Source organism: Schistocerca nitens, chromosome 1 (assembly GCF_023898315.1).
Source record: "Schistocerca nitens isolate TAMUIC-IGC-003100 chromosome 1, iqSchNite1.1, whole genome shotgun sequence".
Taxonomy (NCBI): domain Eukaryota; kingdom Metazoa; phylum Arthropoda; class Insecta; order Orthoptera; family Acrididae; genus Schistocerca; species Schistocerca nitens.
Genome location: NC_064614.1, coordinates 360,396,831 through 360,416,930, shown reverse-complemented (window position 1 = coordinate 360,416,930; position 20,100 = coordinate 360,396,831). Strand labels below are relative to the sequence as shown.

Below are 20,100 nucleotides of genomic sequence, written 5' to 3'. Positions count from 1 at the left end.
TAATAACTATTTCGAAGTTCAGTTTTTCGGAAACTAACACAGCTTCAAGTGCCCTGTTGCTCTGTAATAATTCCGTATTTTACTCATAGAAAATTGATAGACCCATAATTTAGGCAAAATGCAGATCAATACTAAGCGGAAAAAGTTTTGTGCTTGTTGAACAACTTTTCTTCGTTCGTCATGTGTCTTGGGATGTGTTAATTTGAATCTTTGTTTTTCAGTATTATAGATATTACACTCAAACAAAGCTAATGTCTAATCTGTTAATATGTCATTTGAACTCTTGAATCACAGTCGAAAAAAATCATAGTGGCGCGTTATCGACTTGTTTACCATTAGGGTCAGATGCTTTTTCCTCTCCTAAAATACAAATGAAGTTCGGTTGTATTAAATGTCACAGCATTCACACTGCAATAGTTTACGAATATTGCCAGTATTAAGCTTAACTGTTTTCGTTCACGAATCCCCACACGGCCTCCGAAAAGGCAGATTCTTTACAGAACGTATTCATTCAAGAGTTCGGAAGCTGCCATTCTTTATATGATTCAGGAGTTTTACTAATAATCAGGTGCAAAAAATGCACATCTCTGATCACAGTGTTGAGAAGCGCAGTTTCTTTTCATTGTGCACCAGAGTTGCGGAGAATCTCTCCGACGGATGAAGTTCTTTGCTTAGATCATACCGGACGATTTATCGGAAAGCTTATCGCGGGGGGGGGGGGGGGGCAGAGAGAGAGAAGTGCCAGAGGGGAGATAAGGCTCTCGTGGCGCAGTACATCGCTGCTAATGCACAGAGCAAACACCACTTGGAGTTGGGAGGACGGGATAATATTTGAGATCTGTAAAAGCCTAAAAACGACACGCTTCATATATCATTCGGTGAAGTGAGCACGATCTGTGATTTGTGCTTTGTTGTATTTCCACTTATGTAACCTGCTCGACAGACCCGCTCGATGCTACTGTAGTCCGCAGCTCGTGGTCGTGCGGTAGCGTTCTCGCTTCCCACGCCCGGGTTCCCGGGTTCGATTCCCGGCGGGGTCAGGGATTTTCTCTGCCTCGTGATGACTGGGTGTTGTGTGCTGTCCTTAGGTTAGTTAGGTTTAAGTAGTTCTAAGTTCTAGTGGACTGATGACCTTAGATGTTAAGTCCCATAGTTCTCAGAGCATTTTGAACCATTTTGCTACTGTATGGCGTCGCCATATGTAATTCAACTTCAGCGCATAAAAGCCACCGCTGTTAGAGAAGTAAAACGTCCCACAGTGATTAAGTGTGGACTCCTCATTACAGCGATGAATGCAACTGAAAAACTGCAGTCGTAGAAATAAGTATCACTGTGAAGAGAAACAGCTTTCTGTCGGTTTGACATTCTGGCGTAGTACGACAGAGCAGAACATAAGCTTCGTGATGAACAATTTTAAAGAAAAAAATGTTTGCTTTAGTCTGTAGTCGCACTTTTGTTTTGACGCACCTACTCGGATAAGCTAGTTTGTCGACTGAGCGCTAGGATGTAGCCTGATGATGTTACTTGGAACGGAAACATGTAATGAGAAGACTAAATAAATGTGCTACTATAGACTACATCAAGTAAATTTTTTCGGATTGTGTTGGTCACTGTTCCAACCGACAGATGTCGCGAATACGTAACTTCAGAGAAATTAAGGGTATTTTCTGTTTTCTTGTTAGTGGCAGAATGATGGACGACCTAAATTTGCGCATATTGTTGACATATGAACCGTATGACACGATCTTGTAATGACCCTTCAAAGTGAGATATAGTCTTCACCATCGTTTTATTCCATGTGAGATAAGAACTTATGGAGAAGAATAAATACCACAAAAGTAATAAGTAATAACTGCGGAGTAATAGGAAAAAAAATTTCTCAACCTTGGTTCGAACATCCGTTTACTAAGCATGTCAAGTGAAACGAAAGTATCGTGTGCGTCATACAGGACTGAGAGATCAGATTGTCACCTGTATTTGGATTGTAGAGCGTGCACGACGAATGAAAGACATGCGGCCTTTGCATAGCTGTGGTAGGCACAGTTTTAGTCATTAGCTTGTGAAGATGTGAGTGACTGCTTCCATTAACCGTGCACAAAGTCACCAGAACAAACAAATATTCCAGAGAGAAATGATTGCATGATATTAGATGACGCATCGATATAGAAATTATCAGGGAGGGACCTTTTCGCTAGCTTACTCTAAACTCTATACACATATGTGGTATTTGATAGTAAACCTTTACTGCGTCCATCTGGAATAACGCAGGCAAACGAAGCGCCCTCAAATTTAAAGTAATCAGATCAGAACCTGAATCACTGTCCTTCAGATTTCAAGCGCTGAGCAGAATCGTATTGTTCTATCTTTGAGAAGGTTGTTGTCAACTCCTTTAATACTGCAGTGAAATATATTTTTAAGGAATGCTACGTTTATTCTATGTACAAACAGGACGCAAGGACGTTGACGCATACTATTGCCTGGGTTTTCCCCTTTGTGGCATGACCGAACTAAGTGAAGATGCATCACTGGAACTCATGAAAACCAGAACTGCTCAAATGTTGTGCAAACTATAGCTAGTCTGTTTCTACAATCCGTAATGGAGCATTGCATAAGAAACAAGCTGATGCATGTAAATGCTCTCCATTCGTCAGTTCATATGTATGCTCAAAGAGCCTCATCTTCTGTCTCTCACAAACACTATTCCAGAATAGATCGTACACTCACTTTGTAAGAAATCGCTTTTGTAGTCAAGCTACAATTTCCCCGCATCCTACCAGTGACTCGAAGTCATGTATGTCACTTGCTTTATCAACGACTATACCTATAATAAATCATTCTTCATCATGATGTAATAATACTTCAAGTAGCTCAATGGCCTGGTGGAAATCTTTCTTTTGGACGCAACCTCGGCGACTTATGTGTCCCTAACGCACTCCAATTATCCAGGCAGGGAAAGGAAACCTACAGTTCCACGTGGAATCCGAGTTACGCGTTTCTTTCCGACGACTCCTCACATCCTTGAGAGATGAAGGCTAGTATGGCAGCGATATTTTAAATAAAAAGTCAAGAAGCTGTTATCAACCGGAAGGCTGGTCTGAACACTGCAGTGCTTTATTAGGCATGATTCTATTGGAAGTGGTGTACAGTTGCTTTCTCCCGATCATTGAAATGAGTTACCCAGCCAGTTACAGGAGGATCTAGAGTTTAACGTAAGTTTCGAACCACAGCGCAACTCGGCGTTTTTCACATTAACGATGAGATAAGTATCATAAAAAGCTTCGGATTGGCCACGGATCCTTAGTAGTCTGACTTTAAACCATGAGCCACGCAAGCCGCACAGATTAAATATGACAGTACAACGGAGAAATACTCGTATGTTTGTAAGTTTGTAGGCTTTTGCGGCCGGAGTCAATATCCGCAAAGTTGTTGTAAAATCATTTATCGAGGTTTCGGCCATTATGGAAAGTGGTCTCCCTCAGCTTATGCAAGGGTAATACACTGATAAACGCCATTTGCAATACTGAGCCTAAAGATGATACATCATTTTACAACAGACGCTAACTAGAACAAAGAAGAATTTTATGGAAAGTGGTACGTATTTATAGAGAATATACATGATACACTGGTAAGGGTCTGAGACCACTATTTGGACAAAAGTATTCGACACCTATTAGTGGACATTCATATGGTGTGTGTCCACCCTTCGCCACGATGACGGCTTAAACTCTGCTGGGGACACTTCAGTTGGCAGTCTGAATGCCTGTCAAGGACTGGCAGCCCATTCTTCCTCAACAGCCGAAAATAGGAAGTCAGTGACGTTGGCGCTGGGGTCTGGAGAGAAATCGGCATTCTAACTCATGTAAAAAATATTCCATTGATTTGAAGTCGGGACCCTGGATAGGCTATGAATGTTACTGTCCACAATCCATTGCTTCACAGGTGCTGCTTTATGACAGAATGCACTGCCATCGTCTCCGACATGTTCCTATACTGTGCGTAGTACATAGTGCTGTAAAATATCCTTCCGCACTTACCGTTTCTTTAAATACAACAAGGGGATAACGCCCTAACCACGAAAAACACCCCATACCGCAACACCATCCTCCGTATTTCACTGGTGCCACTACCATGGTGGTAGGTCACGTTCTCCAGGCATTCGGCAAACCCAAACCGTTCCGTCGAAATCCCGTTGAACACAGCGTGATTCATCACTCCAAATCACTCGTTTGCAGCAGTCCACTGTCCAGTGGCGTCAGTCTTTACGCCACCTGAAGCACAGCTTTGCACTGAATTCAGAAACGTGTGGCTTATGAAGAGCTACTCGACCATTTTACCTCGTTCTTTTAAACTCCTTGCGGGTCTGGTGGTAGCACTTTAGAACTTACGAGTGACTTCCGCGAATTTTTACAACCACCCTCTGTAACGACCGACAATCCTGTCCGCCAATACATGTGATCTGCCTCGTGGTTTAGCTGTGGTTATTCCTTCGTGTTTTCACTTCACAAACACGTCACCGACAGCAAATTTGAGCAGCTTTAGGAGGGTTGAAATGTCTCTGACGGATTTGCTTCTCATGTGACATCCAGTGGCATGTTCTCCTTCGAACGACCCATTCTGCAGTTCCTGCTTCTCTCCTGACAACAAAATACTACCCGCCTCCATTTATATTATCGGCCGCGCCTCCCGTGTCGTCTTCTGGTCAATTCAGCATCACATAGGGGTGTCCGGATTACTGATCGGATAGTATGATTTACATTTTCGCAGATTTAGCTTCAAGCTGTGAACTGTATAAGGACGCCGTCCGACCATAAAAGGTCCGTCAAATAACACAGCCTGATCTAGTTTGCGCCTTTATACATTTACAACCAGTGTTTGTAATAAAGGCAGGTGTTTTGTTGTAGTTCCCTGGCGTTCCGTCTTATTTCGTATGCGAACGGAGTCCGACAGAAGCCGTACACGTGTTATCAGGATTCTGCGGCAGCAGACAGCTTTCCGACAATGCCTCGGAATTCCAGCCACGGTTTCGCTGCAGCAGCTTCGGGCTTACGTACCGTGTTGACGGTGGCGCCGCTGTCGAGTGCACCGACCATGACACCCTCGCCGTGTTAATCCTATTTATCTGCGCTGCTGCAGGCTCCGAGTTTTCCCCTGTAATAGCATTAGCGCAGTTGGAGCTTCACGCGGATTACGCTCAGCCGGCAGGCACTGCTGCAGCGCCTAGACGCGCAGAGAAGCGGGCGGTCGCCCTTCTCCAAAGGGAAAACGGCGCTGCGGAACTTTCGTGAAGTGCTGCGATGTTTCCACCGGAAAAAGCGCGGATTCAGACGGCAGCTAGAAGTAATCTATTCGTATGCTTGACTCTACGTGCACATTTATACTCGGCGAGTCAACCAACTTACATTATCACATTAGGAGTATCCAGAGATCCAATGTAATGCGGAATTGACTACTAGATGCCAGGAGAGACGGATCTGTCAGTATAAAAGGAGGGGGGGGGGAGATATTGTATTACCGGGAGGGGAGCCTACTCCCAGATAAGGCTGTGTTCTCAGTGGCACCGACAATAGACGCCGTCTCCAGAAGTCGACCGATAACATCGGTCCACCTCTTGGTCACTGAGTGTCTGATCACCTCCGTTAGTTTTTGGCTGGGCCAAAGAGGCTAGCCTAGAATCTATTCTATGTATGGAGTGGGTTAGACTTTAACCTCCTAGAGAGAGACGGGTACAACGACGCCTCTGTATTTGCAGAGGAGTGCTGCAATTCGGTTTGTGCTCTTAAAAAGACGCCAGAAGCATGTGAATGAGCTATATCTGTTTTGAAAAGAACGTGGCGAGTACTGTGCACTCTGTGTTATATTATTATAATAACCAGATAAGTTTTATAAATATCTGTGATGAAGGAACAGTCATTCTATTACATACTTGAGATGATTTCTGGTGACCTTGAAAAGCAAGACTGCAGGCACTGTTTTGTTGTATTTATTCGAAGTTGTACAGCCATACATTAATTAACCTTCAACGACAATCGTTCACCATACATGTGAAATACAAGCATAAAGTTTAGAGTAAGATGCTCTGAACACCTAAATCTCGAACAAATGGAAACACATATACCTTATTCGCAAACCAGTTCACGTAAGAGAAACGCCATCATACTAGCATAAAAACGCCGGTAAACAGTAATAATAATTTGTGGACGGCTAATGCCCATCTGCCACAAGTCAAAAAGAGATCCACTACAGGAACTATAAGCGTATGATAAGCCACCGTTCTAACTTGAATAAATTATTTTTTGAGGTTACAATTTATGCCTAAAACTTCCGATAAGGATTTTATCTATTTGTGGTCCCGAAGAAACCTGCGATTTCAGTCCACAGCTTCCGAACTACACTCCTGGAAATTGAAATAAGAACACCGTGAATTCATTGTCCCAGGAAGGGGAAACTTTATTGACACATTCCTGGGGTCAGATACATCACACGATCACACTGACAGAACCACAGGCACATAGACACAGGCAACAGAGCATGCACAATGTCGGCACTAGTACAGTGTATATCCACCTTTCGCAGCAATGCAGGCTGCTATTCTCCCATGGAGACGATCGTAGAGATGCTGGATGTAGTCCTGTGGAACGGCTTGCCATGCCATTTCCACCTGGCGCCTCAGTTGGACCAGCGTTCGTGCTGGACGTGCAGACCGCGTGAGACGACGCTTCATCCAGTCCCAAACATGCTCAATGGGGGACAGATCCGGAGATCTTGCTGGCCAGGGTAGTTGACTTACACCTTCTAGAGCACGTTGGGTGGCACGGGATACATGCGGACGTGCATTGTCCTGTTGGAACAGCAAGTTCCCTTGCCAGTCTAGGAATGGTAGAATGATGGGTTCGATGACGGTTTGGATGTACCGTGCACTATTCAGTGTCCCCTCGACGATCACCAGTGGTGTACGGCCAGTGTAGGAGATCGCTCCCCACACCATGATGCCGGGTGTTGGCCCTGTGTGCCTCGGTCGTATGCAGTCCTGATTGTGGCGCTCACCTGCACGGCGCCAAACACGCATACGACCATCATTGGCACCAAGGCAGAAGCGACTCTCATCGCTGAAGACGACACGTCTCCATTCGTCCCTCCATTCACGCCTGTCGCGACACCACTGGAGGCGGGCTGCACGATGTTGGGGCGTGAGCGGAAGACGGCCTAACGGTGTGCGGGACCGTAGCCCAGCTTCATGGAGACGGTTGCGAATGGTCCTCGCCGATACCCCAGGAGCAACAGTGTCCCTAATTTGCTGGGAAGTGGCGGTGCGGTCCCCTACGGCACTGCGTAATATCCTACGGTCTTGGCGTGCATCCGTGCGTCGCTGCGGTCCGGTCCAAGGTCGACGGGCACGTGCACCTTCCGCCGACCACTGGCGACAACATCGATGTACTGTGGAGACCTCACGCCCCACGTGTTGAGCAATTCGGCGGTACGTCCACCCGGCCTCCCGCATGCCCACTATACGCCCTCGCTCAAAGTCCGTCAACTGCACATACGGTTCACGTCCACGCTGTCGCGGCATGCTACCAGTGTTAAAGACTGCGATGGAGCTCCGTATGCCACGGCAAACTGGCTGACACTGACGGCGGCGGTGCACAAATGCTGCGCAGCTAGCGCCATTCGACGGCCAACACCGCGGTTCCTGGTGTGTCCGCTGTGCCGTGCGTGTGATCATTGCTTGTACAGCCCTCTCGCAGTGTCCGGAGCAAGTATGGTGGGTCTGACACACCGGTGTCAATGTGTTCTTTTTTCCATTTCCAGGAGTGTATATCCGGATTACGATATTTTTTACCCCAAGAATGCCACAAACACACTCTTTCTTGGCCTAAACTTACCAATTTCTCAGTCTCACAGTGGTGGAAAGTCGGCTGATTTGACCGAAGGTTCAAAATGGCTCTGAGCACTATGGGACTTAACTTCTCAGGTCATCAGTCCCTAGAACTTAGAACTACTTAAACCTAACTAACCTACGGACATCACACACATCCATGCCCGAGGCAGGATTCGAACCTGCAACCGTAGCGCTCGCGTGGTGCCAGACTGTAGCGCCTAGAACCGCTCGGCCACCCCGGCCGGCTGGACCGAAGGTTGGTTGGTTGGTTGGTTTGGGGAAGGAGACCAGACAGCGAGGTCATCGGTCTCATCGGATTAGGGAAGGAAGTCGGCGGTGCCCTTTGAAAGGAACCATCCCGGCATTTGCCTGGAGCGATTTAGGGAAATCACGGAAAACCTAAATCAGGATGGCCGGACGCGGGATTGAACCGTCGTCGGACCGAAGGTAAGAAGCTGATCTGAATTTCGCCAGTTGTCGTCCGAAGTCAGTAAATTCGGGCGACGAAATCGGCTACAGTCTTACCACGCAATTAGTGTCGTACTGATTCGAAAAAATCGGTCGTCTTCGGTCGATATCGGTCGTCGGTGAAATCCACCGATTTCGGCGCCACTGTGACCGCAGCTTAAATAATGACTGAGACCATTTCCTATGGTCGTTCGGTGATAATCGTGTATGCAAACAATAACGATCCTTTCCGCCTACTTGTGCGCAATAAGTTACATTTGTTTATGTTCAGAGTCAACTGCCAGTCGCTACACCAAGCTTCGGTCCTCTGCTGATCTTCCTGCACTTCGCTACAATTTTGTAGTGTTGCAACTTTTTTTATATACATCACCGTACACGTGGAGCGTCAGATGTTTTCCTATAGCACCCTTGGGGTGGGCCCGAAGCTACTTTTACGACCACAGTAGATCGTAATAAGGCAGCAAAAATTTTAATTGAAGACACTCCCATGGAATTTTCTTCAGCAAACACCTTAGCGTTACTATTGCTTCGGAGCATAACGTTGCAGCGACTATCTTTCGTGTTCATTCAGATATCGTGTCCGAGGAAAATTCGCTCCATTCCGTCTATTTAACCGACCCCTTTGAGAGGCGGCGTAAGAGCTATTCATATCGAAATGAGATGAAGAGAAAGCATAGGACTTTGTGAAGCAATCATCCTGCTCCACGCTATTCGATGTAACTATATGATGTAGTAATAGCTGTGTTCTGGGGAAGGATTTTCAGAAAATTATTTTGCACTTAGCGACGTGACAACTTTGGTGCATCTGAAAGAGATCAAATACGTTGTGGATAGTCGTGCGTGTGCGTGATAACGGCCTTGCCCCAGTGATAACACCGGTTCCGGTCGAGCACTTGGATGGATGACGCTCCGGGAATGCCGGGCGCTGTTCCTAAACTCGGTGCACTCAGCCCTTGTGAGGCCAGTTTACGAGATACTTGACTGGGATGTAGCGGCTCCGGTCACGAAAACTGACAACGGCTGGGGGGCAGCGTGCTGACCACATGCTCCTCCGTATCCGCATCCAGCGACGCCTGTCGGCTGAGGATGACACGGTGGTCGGTCGGTGCGTTGGGTTTGCTGAGGCCTGTTCGGACGGAGAGCTCAGACGCAGTGTGTGTGCGTATTTGTGGGCACATTTCATTAACGCTACCAACACCTACAGTGTGAGATATGCAGGACTAGCATTCCAAAGAAAATGGAGTGGTGCTGTGCTCCGCAAGCCACTATGGTATGATACAGAGAGTTTATTGTATACTAGCATGATACCTCTCCCACTTTCCATTCCATAGCACATGATGACTGGGAAGAAAGACCGCTCAGTGTACATCATTGATGTCTTTAGACGAAACATAAGCTGAGTAGATTAATATATATGTCTCTGACACTCACTGGAACTTGGACTCTTGGAACTTTTAGACTGAAGTTCATCGGGATGAATGTCTCCTTTCTTATAAAGCATCCCTTTACAGTTTGTTGATAATTACAGCGTCGCTCTCACGCGTAATAAACAAACTCTGTGTTGACGCGCACAGGTTTTCTTTTGATATGCGAATAATGGAGAGAACGTTAGGTGCAGAATATCTTGTTTCGCCCTGCAGTGGAGTGAACCGTTTATTTATCGGGCATTCGTGCGCACCTCTCCGCTCCCCTCTCCAATATCTATCTCGATCTCTTCGAAGAATAGTTAAATTGGCAACGGAGTACTGTGAAACCTTTCATTAAAAATACGAGGTTTCCTTAAGACTGAAGGACTTGTTATATTACCTATAGTCGTCTTGTCGAATACAGTGTCTCGATGGGCACAGAACAAGATTTAATTTCAATAGGTTCTTCATAAGGAAATCTTTCTAATACAGGTGGTTTCCCTTCAAAGGCAGCATTTCATTTTTTCTAGATTGGTCATGTGCTGTCACCAGGAAACAGAGCAAAATAATGAAATTACTGTTTCAGCGACTTATGTTCAGATGAAATTAAGAGCGTTGTTTCTTCCCTTCACTGATAAAAGAAGGAAAGTTTTCTGAGCTATGTGTACTGACTGTATTATAAACATAAACTGCTACTTAGTGACGAAAAGAGTAGTAATGTGCAGGAGCTCCTGATAGTAGCTGGTGCTCATATTGGTAGATGCGCCAAAAACTGAACGGATCCGAAATAGCCATTACTACACCAAAAGTCTGAGAGAGAATCTCATCAGAGATGAATGAAAAGAGTAGAGTAAGCAAAAAAAAAAATACAGTTGATCCAGGTGCAATGGTTATCATACCTTGACGATATTTGTAGATTTTTATCGCGTTTTCTTTCCCTACGTTTTTTTCTCTGTGCCGAGTCCGCAGTTCGTGGTCTAGTGGCTAGCGTTGTTGCCTGTGGATCACAGGGTCCTGGGTTCCATTACCGGCCGTGTTGGGGATTTTCTCTGCCCGAGGACTGGGTGTTTGTGTTGTCCTCATCATATCATCATCATCATTCGTGATAGTGGCTAGATTGGACTGCGTCAAACCTTGGAGTGTGAAAAAATTGGGACTTTGTGCGGGCGCTGATGACCGCGCAGTTGCGCGCCCCACAAACCAAACATCATCATCATCGTCACTGGACATGCATTCGGGAAGGTAGTGATGAAACTGTCGGACACGCTTCTGACCACTCCAGGTGAATGCCTCTACCAAGACTATGGTTGATCCGCCACTGTTTTAGTCCAGTTCACTTACTAGCGCCTCTGACATAACTCATAGATGCCCACGGGATGCTACACTCACGCTTCATCTGCTGTCTTTAAAAAAATGCGTAGAATCAAGGAGAACACTAATCTACGAAAGAAACAGTGACATTTGCAATAAAGAATACTGTGGATAATTAAGTCTGTGTTTAAACCGACTACCTGCTATTTCGATTGACCTTTCGAGGAAATCTCGAACACAAGTTTAGAGAGGACTTACAGCAAGGGAAACGGATGCGTATTCCAGCAATAGAATGGTGCCATGTGCAACATTGTCAGATAGTCATCTTTCTTGCGAGGTAAAAACTTCCTTTGCTCAGTACACGGGATATTTGTCACTGATAATCTGTTTTCTTTTTTTTTTTTTTTATCTTGGCTAGCTCTGCGAACTTGAAATATACCACAAAATGAAAGCCTTCAGATAATATTGATTAGCAAACTTCCGTACCAAACTAGTGATTACAATCACGGTTGTAAAAGTAGGAAACAAGTACGTACAACACTGTACCGCAGTTCAGCAGAGCTTGGGAGGTACACTTTGAACAACAGTGAAGGCTGCGACTAGTAAGCAGACAGAGGAAAGTAATGCTGTCAGATACGAAAATTTATAAGCTATAACATTCCGCAGAAACGTATGTATGAACTGAGGAAGGCTTAATGTCATTGTGTTATCTTTTGTGTGAATTATGTCGTTTTACCGAAACCAGTTCAAGTTAGTTTAATCTGCTACGCCATTGTCCTCGGAGCTACTTATCCGTGAAGCAGGAAGTCGTAGTTCCATCCTTACTAGACCTAAAGACCTAAGCGCTCTGAAGACCATGGACTCGCATTACGGAAGAGCTTGATTCCGAGTAAACAGACCATTTCGGTCACCCAGATATGAGCATCTCGTGGTCCTCCTGCGTCGATTCAGGAGAATACCGCAGTGGTTCCTTTGAAACTGACGCAGCCGATTTCCTTCTCACTCCTTTCTGTATTTGGGTTTGTGTCCCGTTTCCACTCACCTCATTGTCAACGGGACCGTAAAGTCTAATCGCAAATCAGTTTCCCTTCCTTGCTGGGACCGCTGTCAGTGGGTAACTTCCATAAAGCTCCAGGTGTCAGATAAATGGTTTGGCTGTCTGCCTGAATGTCTCCAGGACACGACATTCCTGTCCATTTTGCAGGAATGTTTGAGGACAGTCTGCAAAACATTAACCACTTACACATCCAAGTCAGAGCATGACAATACCACTTCTAACTAGACCCGCTTAACATTAACACAGTTTTTTCATAGCTCAAAGTTGTGTGTGTGTGTGTGTGTGTGTGTATGACAGAGAGACAGAGATTGTTTTTGCCTTTCGACGATTTAGTTTTCATACAATTTTTGTTATTCTGTCCATTCTGTGCTCCAATTAGCTTCTCCAAGCCGTTCGTGGTATTTGATAGATAACTTTTTCAAAAAGAATATGAGGTCACACACTCATTAAACGACAATCAAAACAATGCCTACTTCTACATGTATCGATACGAAGTATCTCTACAGTAGTTGGGACCAGTGACATTGAACAGTACCCTCCTCCCCCCCCCCCCCCCAGCCAGCTGAACTCAACAGTGAACGCTGCTCTAGCAACAGCGCTGCAGGCTTACCTTCTCTGTTTCCAAACCACATTTTTTTGACGAATTCTACTGAAAATAAAAGTGCTGATCTAGAGGCGCCCTTTTCCTCTCAGCGCCCTAGGTCCGGACCTACCTCGCCTGCGCCTAAATCTGATCACCAGTGTCATTTAATGCGGCAGAGATTCCGCTCCGAGAGTAGTGCTATTCCCGCACGCACTTTAAGAGAACTTCTGGTAGTTTGAGGTAATCATAGGTGGAAACATCAGTGATAATGAAAGTTTGATTTACTCCCGGAGGTGTTTTCAGATAGCCTGATGGTTAAGGCGACTGCTCGTGGTAAGCATGAAATACGTGTTCGAGTTTCCCTCTGGCACAATTCTCAACTGTCATTAAATCGAGATGGATGAGGCTTAAACTTAAGAGAGATAAATGTATAATCGCACAGCTCAAAGCCAAGTTGCCTCAGGCCTGGAGACATCGCTTATACATTTAACTTACTATTTTCACACATCTAATATATTTTTCATGGGATAGTGTACCTTACTTTAGATACAGAAAAAAAATAGTCAAGTTCATGCATGCACTGCTTCATGCAGATACTGTGGTGTGCACTGCAGAAATGTAGAAATGCATTTCTTCTAGAACTTAGAAGCTCGTGCGATCACTAATACTCGGCATACTTAATTATGTCGATCATATTCTCGATGGACTTTCGTATGAGAGTTCACACTGGCCGGAAATAGCGACGAATGTTTGTGTACGGTACATTCTGCACGTTCGCAATATCGACCTTGCCTACGAACAGTTGCCATGGCTACAAGCCGATAAGGGTAGAGACTACCACAGCCTGTGTGAGCTCTATCGTCTTTTCAGTCATTTCCCTCCCTCTATAAATCTTAACAGCAGAAGAGAAACACTAGCCCTCGACAAATTAAAAATCTCCCTATCCCACTACGTAACACAGCCATCTTTTCAAAATCATTTTCTGTATCAGGAATCCGATTTTCGAACGATCTTTCCCAAAATGTCAGATAAATATATTTCGAATTTCAAAAGACAGCTAATGGTGCACCTTGTATCTATCTCTTCCACATACTTATCTACTGCTCACGCTTGTCAACACCCCTTTCCCCATCATTTCTCCTTCCTGTTTGTGACACAATCATCTACTGACAGGCTATTTTTTCTTCACAACTATTCGCATTGTCATATCAGCGTCCATCTTCACCTTTTCCATTACCCTTCTGTTTCTGATGATACAAAACGGTGCGTCATATTTGCTCAACTTATCAATATTATTGTTTTTCTTGAAGTTCATCATTATTATTGTTGTTATTATTATCATATTTCGTTTCAGACCAACTAAGGAATACATCAGGATAATTGCTTGTTCCCTTTTCCTTCGTTCTTCTCCAAGACTCTTTCATTCTCTCAAAATGAGCCCATGCGCTCTTATATTGCCATTTGTTACCAGTTGTTCTTCTCTTTGTTTTTATTTTCTTTGAAAACCTTTGTAATTTTTCACTTCTAATCTGAGTTTGCCTCTGTTGAATAAGATCTGGTATTTGATTTGCTCTTCCTTATACATCTTGTTTGTTTTGCCTCCCCAATCATTTTCTTTCTCTGTTTTCCTGTTATGGAAGAGTATGCGAATCTTCTTTGTTCAAAAATGGCTCTGAGCACTATGGGACTTAACATCTGAGGTAGTCAGTCCCCTAAAACTTAGAACTACTTAAATCTAACCAACGTAAGGACATCACACACATCCATGCCCGAGGCAGGATTCGAACATGCGACCGTAGCGGTCGCGCAGTTCCATCTTCTTTGTTAGTCTATCTTCCGTCAATATCTCCAATTTCATCCGTTATTTTAGGGCAGGATGAGTATATTCCTTATTTGGTCACAAAATCCAACTGTCATCTTTGCTCAGGAATAAGCTAATTTTTCTGTCCCTATAGCGATCCAGAGCTGCGAAAGTGTTGCCGGGCTAGGATTTTGTGCACGAACTCACCCCTCGATTATGTTCCATAAGTGTTCGATGGGATTCATTTCGGGCGACCTATCTGGCCAAATCATTCGCTCGGATAGTTCAGAATGTTATTCAAACCAATCGCCACCATCGTGACTCGGTGACATAGCATCGTTGTTTGGTCAACAAACAGCCGAACACAACCATCTCCAGTCAATATCTGTTCAGTTGCACCAGAGGACCTAGTCCATTCCATGTAAACACAGCCCCCGTCATTATGAAGCCATTACCAGCTTGCACAGCGCCTTGTTGTCACATTAGGTCCATGGCTTTGTGGGGTGTGCGTCACATTCGTGCCCTACCATCAGCTCTTACCAACTGAAATTGGGTCTTATGTGACCAGGCCACGATTTTCTAGTCGTATAGGGGCCAACCAGTATGGTCACGACCCCAGGACAGGCGCTGCAGGCGATGTCAGCTGTTAGCAAAGGGCCGGCCGGAATGGCCGAGCGGTTCTAGGCGCTACATTCTACAACCGCGCGACCGCTACGGTGGCAGGTTCGAATCCTGCCTCGGGCACGGATGTGTGTGATGTCCTTAGGTTAGTTAGGTTTAAGTAGTTCTAAGTTCTAGGGGACTGATGACCTCAGAAGTTAAGTCCCATAGTGCTCAGAGCCATTTGAACCTTTTGTTACCAAAGGCACTCGAGTCGGACGTCTGCTTCCATAGCCTATTAATGCCAGATTCCGTCTTATGCCCACTTTGATTTCTGCTGTTATTTCGCGCTGTGTTTCTTGTCTGTTAGTTCTGACAACTCTACGCCAACGCCACTGCTCTCGGTCGTTAAGTGAAGACCAATGGCCACTGCGTTAGCCGTGGTGAGAGGTAATGCCTGACATTTGGTGTTCTCGACACACTCTTGACTTTGTGGATCATGGAATACTGAATTCCCTAACGATTTCCGAAGTGGAATGCCCCATGCGTATGGTTCCAACTATCAATGTGCGTTCAAAGTCTGCTAATTCCAGTCGTGGGGCCATAATCACACCGGAAACCTTTTCGCACGAATCACTTGAGTACAAATAACAACTCCGCCAATGCACTGCCCTTTTATAACTTGTGTACACGATACTACTGCCATCTGTGTATCACTGCCAAACGACTTTTTTCACCTCGGTGTATTCACTATTTTTGTTTTTGTTTGTAACTGTAATTGTTCTCATAATAATTTCCCAGATGTACATAGCTGATCCAGAAGTGCAATTAGAGATTGAGATTTTGATTTGTGATTTTTTGGGCATGTGCCATGCTAAGTGAACCATAAATTAATAACGTAACGATGTGGCCTGTAAATATAACGTATTTTGGTTTGTTTCAGTCAGAAGAGCTACAGCAGCCCTTGGCAGTGGACGACGGTGACAGCGACCGGCGAGTAGCGATGGGCCTCCGGAACACGGCGCATGCGCGGACTGTCCATGTGACCGAGTACAACATATAGCACGACGGCGGGCCGCCGCCTCGCCCCTAGTGCGAACATTGACTGACACACACGACAGTACTTGCACATTTCCTTCTAGATGACTGATTTCGGGAGTCGATATCGTTTCAGGTAGTGTTGCTTCTGTATATTGTTTCAGGTGAACTGTTTTTACCTCTTGTTTCGTTCGTTAGTGCAATATACATATTTGTCAAGTTTGAGTCGAATTTCAACGCGTTTTGAATATTTGAATGTGCTCAGTGAGTTTCCTGATATATTTTTCGACTAAAGAGTGAAACACATCGTCTTGTTATATTTTCGAAAGGTTTTATACTGCAAAATACTCTTTTAAAGAAGCCTCCACGTGGGAAAGATTTTCTAGAGCCGTTTACAACTTGTAATGTTTTGTCTGCGTCACAATATTCGAAATCTTATATTGTCTATCGGGACAAAACAAAATGTAATTTGTTCACAGAGGACTTTGCAGGTGCAAGTTTCAGCAGAGAACTGTGTTTTGTGTAGTGTGTTTATGTATGAACAGAATCAGGAATGACTTTGAGTGCCACAGTATTACAAATGTGCACACTCATTACGATGCAGATGCTGAAAATGAGCATACATTCTTTACCCTTCAGTTATCTCAGGAAACTACTGACACTGTGATTTTTAGAATCTAAATTTTATATAGATTAACTGATAAAAGGGCTCTCAGCAGTAAAGTAGTGATTTGTATAACTGCATTATGCTTTTGCCTTGTCATTGCCCTTCACCTGTGTGCCATTCGTGAGATAATTTCGTCAATGAAAACTACATTAGTTTTCAGTTTTCCGCATTATTGTACAATAAAGAAGAACATATCGCAATGATGAGCTATTGTTTACATATAAAAATAAATAAATAAATATATATATATATATATAATCAGTATAAGCGGAATTACATTCCACATTATTGCGATCAGTGATAGAGGTTTTAATGAGTAATTTGAACCATAAATATGTTCCTTTTTTTAAGAATGTCTATCTGTTGGTTCTTGTTCTGAGAAATTGATCTAATATTGTAATGGAAGTTTAGATGAATGTTTCACTGAGCTGTTAAAATATATGAGAGTTTTTCTGAGTGATACAGCAATAGACTGAGAGTTCATGGTAGGAAGCTGTATGTATAACCTGATTGCAACTATTTGTGAATACATTTTGTTTGTTTGAAGTAACAATCAGTATGATAGTTGCTTTATATTATAGTTAAATCTCTTCGATGTTTGACAATGTGCAAGCACAATAACATTACAAAAGTGAATGATTATTTTATTTTGTTAAGACTATTTGTGGTTTATAATAGAGTTATGTCTGTAGATATTTTTAACATAGAAAACTAGTCCAGAACTTCTGTATTATATATTTAAAAATCACAGTGCTGTGAGATATGATCTTACAAAACCAAACGTTATGGAACTGAGTCAAGAGTAGAAGAGTACTGAAAACAAATTTACCTGTTAGTGCAACAGTAGCATTAGAGCTTAAAGAATTATTTTTCAAACCTGTGATGCTTAATACTGTATGTTATCAAAACTTTAATGGCTTGATAACAGGTTTACAAACTTAATAATCTGTACCCTGATATCCATGTAAATGGAGTCAGTATCATCATGCTATATAACTATCATTTTATTACTCCATTGTATCTTGTTAACAGCACATTCTTTTCATAGTATTGTTGTTTGCTTGAACCCGATATTGATTGTTAAGTTTGTAAATTTTTTCATGAGGAAATGAAAAGCATTTCTTAAAATTCTGTTAATACTGTTATGTTTCTGATTTAATTTTCTGTTATTACATATTATAACAACTTATAAATAACTTGATCCTTGTAGTCCTCTCCTTTCAAAAAAGTACATTATGCTAACAGACTTGTACGACAGTTCCTTGCAACACCAAGACCTAATCTGCCTACTAATTTCTGCTTTCTTTGAATAATATGCTTCAGAAATGTTGCTATATGTGTTTTAGCAAAATGACAGACTACTTTATTGTATATTGACAAGTATCTAAGAATAAATGACTGACTGTAGACCATTATCACATCTTTGCATATTATGATCATCAATCTGAAATTTCACATTCATTTTTCTTGCCACATTTTATGGCATAGTATATTGAGTTACATAAAAAGAGCTGCTACGACCTAAAAACGAAATCAGACTGTAAAAATCTTTTTCTCATTTTTAATTATTTAAATGCAAATATACACATATTATAAAATAAGGTCTTTGATTTATTTTGCCCACATTCACCAACATACTACACTCTAATTGTTCTTCTTTCATTTATGTAAGAGAATGTGAAAAAATTGCCTAGAAGAATGATAGTGAAATCTTGCCTTTTATGGAGGGATCTCTTTCCCTTTCAGATTATTTCATCTATTGAAGGTAACCACATACTACAGGGTTCAGAAGGTAGTACTCTCTGTGGAGAGTTGCTGCATAGTGGAATGTAACTGGCAAACATATAATTTTTTTTTGATGGGCCAAGAATGAAATTAATATTAATGACCTGCCCATTAGAATTTCCTTGATATTAGCATTTCTCTCTCATTCATTTTGGTTTGGAGATTAAATGAGTTAAGGACCTAACCAAATCATGGCATTAATAATAGACATATTGTTTACATTCTTTTTAATTTTGTGAGCAGTATTACAAGGTCATGTATTTGTAGCACTATACAATCATTAACTCAGGAATTTTTTCTTCATGTGGAGCAATAAATGTGCTATCATAGAACTACAGTACACATTAAATATCTAAAGAAAAATCCAGTGTTTCTCAGTGATAAGTACTTGTAGTAACACAGCATGCAACTGACACATGTGCCAATTGTCAATGTACTAACTGTCAAAGTATTAACATCTTGTTGTTCTTGAGTGGCAATATTTCCCTGAAAATTTAAAAGAAAATGGGGTACTTGTAATGGTCTGACTAAACTAACTTCACTATAAATTATATCCATTATACATTACTACATTTCAAACATAGAGCTGCATGCCTGACACAATTAGACTGTTGTGAAGCAAAAGGAGAAAAAGAGGATTTTCATTGCATGAGACTGTTTCTGTATATAACATACGCTTGTAAGTTAATAATCATGCAATGAACAAAATAGTACCAAAGACTATATCTGAATCAAGAATTTTTATTGTTGTAATAATAAAATACTGAGTGAAAGAAACTGCCAAATTTTGTGAGGGATCACAAATTATCTAAAAACCAGTGGCACATGATCAGTTTTATATATGGCCAAAAGAGCTGAATTATGCAATCTGAATCACTTGTTTAGTTTCAGCATGAAATACCTAATTTATAAACCACTAAATGTAAGAGTAGGAAATCCTGTAACAAAATATCAGATCTGTGATCATCACATATTATATGACAAAGCTGTAGCTGAGGAACTTAAGACCCTTAGTGACTGCTGACTATAAAGTATTCCTTTACTTTGTGTATATTCTATGTAAAAATTATCATAAGATGTGTGAATATATATATATATATTGTGTACATATGAATAATAATTGCATTTAAGAATGATTTAAAACATGGAATATGTTCAATCAGTAGCCTACATCCCTTCCTACACTCAGTGGTTCATTAATTGCACAATTGAAATCTCTTTCTCATTGTTCACAGAAGTCAAAGAGTTTTGACGAATTTTACAATTATCTGTCTTATAATTGCATTACAAATTCGTAACATTTTATGCAAGACCTATTTCGATTATATGGTCAAAAGTTCTGCTGACACTGGATGATATAACCCAGATGAGTGCACGACAACATGATGCCAAATATATGATATAAATTATCAGTAGTTCATATTTACATTACATGTGGTACACAGAAGAGACACACACGGTATTTTATACCTGAAAATTTGGTTTCTTTCCAGACGTGTAAACTCCTT

General features: G+C 42.5%; 1 protein-coding gene across 1 annotated transcript in view; it reads left to right on the top strand.

Annotated features, from left to right (window-relative positions):
- Window positions 1-19,750, top strand: part of LOC126248880 (bromodomain-containing protein 4) — a 32,178-nt gene extending 12,428 nt beyond the window's left edge. The window contains exon 2 of the mRNA XM_049950334.1: window positions 16,046-19,750. Within this exon, the coding sequence (XP_049806291.1) occupies window positions 16,046-16,103 (58 nt within the window). The 3' untranslated portion in view covers window positions 16,104-19,750. The remainder of the gene's footprint in view (window positions 1-16,045) is intronic.
- The last annotated feature ends 350 nt before the right edge of the window (window positions 19,751-20,100 follow it).